We start from the raw sequence: 6,749 nt of genomic DNA on the forward strand, positions 1-6,749 counted from the left end.
GCTCAGTTCCTGATGATAAACCAAAGTGGTTTCTAGACAGAAGGGGGAGGAGGGGAGGACTGGGAAGAGGCTGAGGCAGTTCCTCGGTAGTTTGTCCTGAAACCCTAGTGGAGAAGCCAGTATGAGGCACCTGCTGAGAGAAGCGCCCAGAAACTGCTGGCTGCATCTGTAGGAGTTAACAGTAAAGAGGTAGGAGTGTGTTTCTGAATCAGAGTGGAAGTGTCTCAAGAGGGCCCCACACTGGTGGTCCCTGAGCTGCCTCCCTTCCACGAGTGGGAAGAGCGAAGCCCATGCAGAACTGAGATGAAGCAGGGATGGGGTTCAGCTGGGCAAGAGCTGTGCTGTCTGTGGCAGGGAGCCCCACAAGTCAGAAGAGAAGAACTAATCATTTGTTGCGAGAAACTTGCTGAGTACTGGGGGCAAAAGTGAGAGGGGCCACAAAAGGAAGATGGAAGTTCTTTGATGGAGAGCAGAGAAGCCTAGGCACAGTGGGCCTGAGTCCACGGGACTGCAAAGTGGGAGAGAGGAGGAACACTGTAGGGAAGAAAACAGTTTGGTATGGGAGGCAATGATGTACACCCAGAGATTAGGACTCAACCATCTGCCCAGTCCTAACTTTCTGAAAACTCTTCTTCCAACAATTCCACAACTTCCTGGAAAAGAGACAGGAGAGAGACAAATGAGGTCTCACCCTCTCCTTTGCTATCCACACCAGCCTAGAACCGGAGTCCCTCGTCCCAAGACTAATGATAAAAGCTCATGACATTCAGGGTGGGGATTAGAGAACTGGGGCGGGGGGTGATGGAAGTGGGCATGCCTTTCATTTCTTCCCCTCTCCAGTTCACAAGGAGGATGAGGGGGTCGTGCTGTACTTGGAGAAAAACAGAATTGCAGACCTGTGAGAAAACTGCTCCAATCTTCTTGCCTGTCTCCTGTGGACTCTACCGAGGAAGGCAGGAACAGACACAGTCATGGAAGATGGCAGAGACTGAAGCAGTCCAAAGTCAGTTTATTTCCCCACAGGGGAAAAATATGACCTCAAGTGAAGAGAAGTCAGTGAGACCCGACTCCGCCTTGTAAACAGGGCTCCAGTTAACACCAGGTACCAAATGGTTCCGGCTGGTGCCAACTGGAATGGACTGGTGGGAATGGATTCACGGTGTGTAAACAATGTTCACTGCAATCATTCTAAGGCTATACAGCTCAGCAAGGGAGGTGAAATGGTGTGTCTGAGGCGACTGTGTAAACGGTACCGTTGCTGGAAAACACTGAAAATGGAGGTGCTAGGACAGGAGGGATGGAGGTGATGGGGAAGAACAGAGGCCCTCTCTCCTGCCTGTTGGTTGGAAGCAGGCGATGGACCCTCTGCAGCCGGGCCTCACCAGCTGCTGTGGGGTCTGCAGGCTGGGACCAGAAGATGGGCTTCTTGGGCTATTTCTCTCGAGGTCATCCAAAGTAAAACCCTCTGTGTCTCCAAGAGACCTCTCCCTTCTCCAAAGAGAAGGAGGTTCTGATGCTTTGGAGAGGGAGAGGGCTAGGTGTGGCTCCCGATTCAGATTAAAAAAAAAAAAAAAAGTAAAAATACCTGAAGTCCTATTGTATGACATCTTTTCATGGGGTTGGGGCTCAAGGCTCCTCCTGGAACTGATCCTGGAGCCCAAGCCCCCAAACCAAGTGCTCCATACAGATACTGGAATTTTTCTTTTTGAACTCAGCTCTGAAAGCTCAGCTGCCTTCATGGGGGATGCATATGGGGTAGATACTGAGACTCCTTGACAGAGCCAAGACTGAGCTGAGGTCCTCCTTGGGGCTACTGGAATGCCTGGTGGAAACGAGGCAGGGTGGTGGTGCTCAGGCCAGAGGTGAAGACAGGAGGCAAGGAGTGCAGAGGCCCAAAGTTCAGCGGTCCCCCAGCTCCCGGGGAATCTTGAGGCTGAGCTTGCAAAGTGGTGAGCAGGGGCTGCGCCTCAGCCTGGGAGTAGCCCATGACCAGGCCTCCTGTGGCCCCGGGCGGGTTACATGGGGGCAGGTTGAGAGGAAGAAAGCCCAGTAGGTGGGAGAAGTCCACATTAGCAGCGCAGAGGGCCTCAGAGAGGTTGGCGGGGCTCTTGGTGAGCAGTGCTTCATCTAGGAGGGCCGCAGCTGCCGCCGGCTGAGGTGAGGCGGGCTGGGGTTCAGCGGATGAGAGAGACAGGCTTCCAGGAAGCTCCGCCAGCAAACTATCCACCTCCACTTTGGGCAATTTGTCGGGCAAGTATGAGGTAGATCCAAGCTGGTATTTTGGAGGAAGCTGAGCTGGGGAAGAGATAGGTGAGGACTCCAGAGGGTAGCTCATACCCATGGGCAGCGTGTTGTGCACCAGGGAGTGTGGCACACCCGCACTGGGCATGGTAGGGATGTGGGCACCATACATGCCCATGGGCAACATGCCAGGGAAGGCCTTGGCCCCCATCACGTCCCGAGAGGCCATGCACAGCACAGGGCTCAGCTCTTCCTTCACGCTGACTGTGGAGCTGCAGCTGAGCAGGCCTAACATGTCCACTGGCTCTGTCTTGATCTTGAGCAGCTCTTGCGAGTGACTCTTCTTGACATGACGTGTCAGGTGGTCTTTGCGGCCAAATCGCTGGGCACAGTACTGGCACAGGAAGTCTTTCCGGCCTGTGTGGACCACCAGGTGCCGCCGCACATCCTTCCGAGTATAGAACCGCCGGTCACAATGGTCACAGGGGTGCTTCTTCTCCTTGGCACCACCTGCTACCCGGCGTGAGTGGGCCTTCAGGTGCTCTAGCAGGGCCTGGGTACTCTCGAAGGTCTGCAGGCACACCTTGCAGCTGAGGTCACCACTGCTGGCGGCATGCATGGCCAGGTGGCGCCGGTAGCCCAGCTTCGTATTGTAATTCTTACCGCACTCAGAACAGTGGAGGGCCTCTTTGTTGGGGTCATGGGTCTGCAGGTGGTTCCGCAGATGATCCTTGCGGTGAAACATCTTATCACAGTACATGCACTGGTGGGGTTTCTGGGCTGAGTGAGTGGCCATGTGCCTGGAGATAGGGATAGAGGACAGAGGAGAAAGAAATGAGATCACAAGGGCTGGCTAGAGACAACTGAGTTGTCCACTAACAAGCAACTAGACACAAAAATTATGGTACAACCATGCAGTGGAATGGAATACCATGCCAACTGTATTCTATAGATATCCTCGACCACCTGCAAAATCACAGGTACTGCTATTCTTTGCAGCACTGATTTTAGTAGCAAAAAATCAGGAACAATCTAAATGTTCATCAATAGGGAACTGATTAAGTTATTCTAAGTCCATAAAATGACTCAACTTTTTTTTTTTCTGGCCATGAGGCTTGTGGGATCTTAGTTCCCTGATCAGGGATCGAACCTGGGTCCTCAGCAGTGAAAGCACAGAGTCCTAACCACTGGACCACCAGAGAATTCCCAACTCAACTTTTTAAAATAATAGCAGCTTTATATGTACCACAGGTAACAGGCTCCTAGATACACTTAAGTCAAAAAAACCCATGAGACAGAATAGTGCCTATGGAATAGTACTATACAAATGAAAAGAGGGAAGATATACGTATGTTTGCTTGTATGAGCTTAAAATATTTCTGGAAGGCTACACAAGAAACTGACAACATTGGCTACCTATGGGGAGAAGAAATGGGCAGCTTTTATGGGTGTGATAGAGAATTTTCATTATATACCTTTTGAATTTTGAATGCATTTCCTTTGCAAAAAAAAGCGTATTTACAAAAATTTAAATGACACAATAAAGGGAAAATGAAATATATCTAAACTTCCTGATCTGGAACAATATCCGAAGATATAGGGAGCCAAGTCAAAAAAGGAAGTTCAGTATAGTGTGTGTAATACAATCCCCTGTGAAAATAAAGAAGGAAGGGAATACACGTTTGAACGTCTCAACAAGAATACACAAGAAACTGCCTTTGGGGAGGAGAATACTGGCTTCGAGTGTGACAATTCATTTTTCACTGCATGTCCATTGGTACCACTTAAATTGTTTGCCACATAAAGCAGCAACATTTAATTTTAGCATATGTGCTGCCGAAGCGAGCACAGCAGCAACATTTAAAAACTTTTTTTTAGTGATCTGGCACCTCAGTGTCCCTTGGTTTGCTCCTGCTCCTTTCTGTCTGGAAAGCAGCTCAGAATCCAGGAACTGCAATCCAGAGCTCCATAGTACATTCAGAATCAACTCAGCAAGACTCTGGAGTCCCACCGTTTGCAAGCCCTGTGTGAGATGTGTGATTAACCTTGTCCTCCATAAGAGGCTGAAGCACAGGGCAGCCCCACCCACCAGTCAGTAAGTGGCAGAGGCTGAATTTAAACACAGACCTTCCTGAGACCCAGGTTCACTTAGGTATGCCACTGCTGTCTCTAGCACGGCACCCAGTGATTCTTATCAATCGTACCCATTACCCTCATGCTATGTTTGAGTGCTCACACCTATGAGGGTTACTATTAACCTCCTGTGACACAACTGGCATGAAAACGTATGAGAGGGAGATGCTGAGCGATCCACAGTCTATTTCCCTCATTTTCAAGGTGAGGAAACAAAGGCCCAGAGAGGTTTAGTAATTCACCTAAAATACAGTGACTAAGGGTGGAGTCAAGGCTCCTGTCTCCTGGCCCAGGACCTTTCCTGTAGCCTCCCACTGACACTCAGACTGTCACTAAGAAAGTCTAAGAGGACAGCCCCAACTGAAATCCACCTAAGACAGAGGAGCACACAGAATCAAAGCATTCCTGAGGACAACAGAACTGTCATGAGGGCAACCCTGGCCACACGCTACCCTGTTACCTGTTTTAGTTCCTTCCTATCAACTGTTTTCCAGACAAGGAACTGAGGCTTTCTGTGGTCATCTTGTTCTTGCATTTACTCATTTACTGTCTGTCCCTGCTATTAGACAGTAAACTCAAGGAGGGCCAGCAGCCCCATCTGTCTGGCTCACTATTCTGTCCGTATCACTGAACACTGTGCCTGGTATGTGGCAGGAGATCAATAAATAATAGTCAAGAGATGAATGACTGTGCATCAGGAAGTCTACATTATTGGTAAGGGCATGTTCATAGTCCTCTGATGGAAAGGCAAAGATAAAATCAAAATTTCGTCCGAGTGGGCCCCCCTCCCTTCAAAGCTGCTCTGTCATTATCTGCTTTACATCAGGGCTTTCACATTCCATTTCACTTTAAGTAGGGGTTCTTGGGCTTAGAAGTTTCAGGAAATCTTCCAACCCAGAGGACACCAGGTACTCTACAGAGACATAAGTAATCATCTGAGTGGCATGCTAGTTCAGTAGAAGAGGCACTGCAGGACCTAAGAAGCTATAGACCTTGGGTAAGTTACTTCTCCACTCTGAGCCTGCACTTTAAAATTTACAGATTGGACCTGAGGGTCTCCTTTTCCTTCTAAACTTCTAAAACTGATTCCTAATTTGGGGCTAATATTCTGACCATTACCTGACGTAGGTGGGGAAAGTAGCACAGGCATACCTCGGAGATATTGCAGGTTTGGTTCCAGACCACTGCGATAAAGTGAACGTCACAATAATAGGAGTCACATGAATTTTTTGGTTTCCTAGTGCATATAAAAGTTATGTTTACACTATACTGTGGTCTATTAAGTGTGCAATAGCATTATGTCTAAAAAACCAATGTATATACTTAATTAAAAAATACTTTATTGCTAAAAAATGCTAGCTATCATCTGAGCCTTCAGCAAGCTATAATCTTTTTTTGTGAGAATTACCAAAACATGACACAGAGACATGAAGTGAGCAAATGCTGTTGGAAAACTGGGCCAACTTTCTTGACTGAGAGTTGCCACAAACCTTCAATTTGTAAATTGAAGTATCTGAGAAGTACAGTATCTGAGAAGTACAATAAAGTGAAGGGCAGTATCTGAGAAGTACAATAAAGTGAAGGGCAATACAATGAGGTATACCTGTATTGAAAAAAAAAAATTCTATCTGGTTTGTTCGTGGCTATCTGATGTTGTACCCATCAGATTCTAGTGTTTGAATAAAAAATACCACCATTATTTTTCAGTGAGTGACCTCAAACGGTTGACGTTCAGGGTACACTTATGGGACAAATTAACCTCTACTCTTCTGCCACAGATAAAGTCCCACACTCAGTGGAGTCTCTCTGGCTTTATCCTCTGGAAACCTCAGGGCAGGAAGAGGTATGGGAGTGTCACCTACCTATACAGCTTGTACTTGGAGGCAAACGCCTTGCCACAGTGCAGCTGAGGGCAGCTATACGGTCTCTGCTCTGGATGGGGGAGGCTCTGAGGCCTCAGCTTCTCCCCATTTGAGAAGGGTGTCCCCGAGATTTCACATTGGCACTTCACTTGACTCTCCGCCTCCCGGCCCCGAGGCCTGGGAACTAGTTTCCAGCCCACTTCCTCCTCCTGCTTTGCATCTTGAATCCAGGGGGGGACGCTGGTGAAAAATGTGGTCATGGCAAGGCTAATGGCGAAGGGCCATGTTATTGAGAAAGCCTCCCCATCAGCTCCACAGGGCTCTGTGCTCTGTCACAGCCTCCAACGCAGCCTTCAGAAAACAATCTCTTCACCTGAAACATCAGAACACCTGGTGTTAGGGAGCCCAATACCATGAAAACATGGGCTCTGGAGGCAGAGAGATCCCCGTTCCATCCCAGCCCTTCCACTCAGAAGCCATGTGACTTTCAGCCAATTACTTCCCTGAGCTGTT

General features: G+C 48.5%; 1 protein-coding gene across 1 annotated transcript; it reads right to left on the reverse strand.

The window, feature by feature from the left end:
• Positions 1–1,810: 1,810 nt before the first annotated feature.
• On the reverse strand, positions 1,811–6,496 carry PLAGL2 (PLAG1 like zinc finger 2; the record flags this gene model as incomplete). The annotated part of the gene is made up of 2 exons (XM_079719959.1): positions 1,811–3,041; positions 6,237–6,496. The coding sequence occupies 2 exons, from the start codon at positions 6,494–6,496 to the stop codon at positions 1,811–1,813; spliced, it is 1,491 nt and encodes a 496-aa protein (XP_079576085.1).
• Positions 6,497–6,749: the final 253 nt, after the last annotated feature.

This window comes from Hyperoodon ampullatus (genome assembly GCF_949752795.1).
Source record: "Hyperoodon ampullatus genome assembly, chromosome: 14".
Classification (NCBI taxonomy): Eukaryota; Metazoa; Chordata; class Mammalia; order Artiodactyla; family Ziphiidae; genus Hyperoodon; species Hyperoodon ampullatus.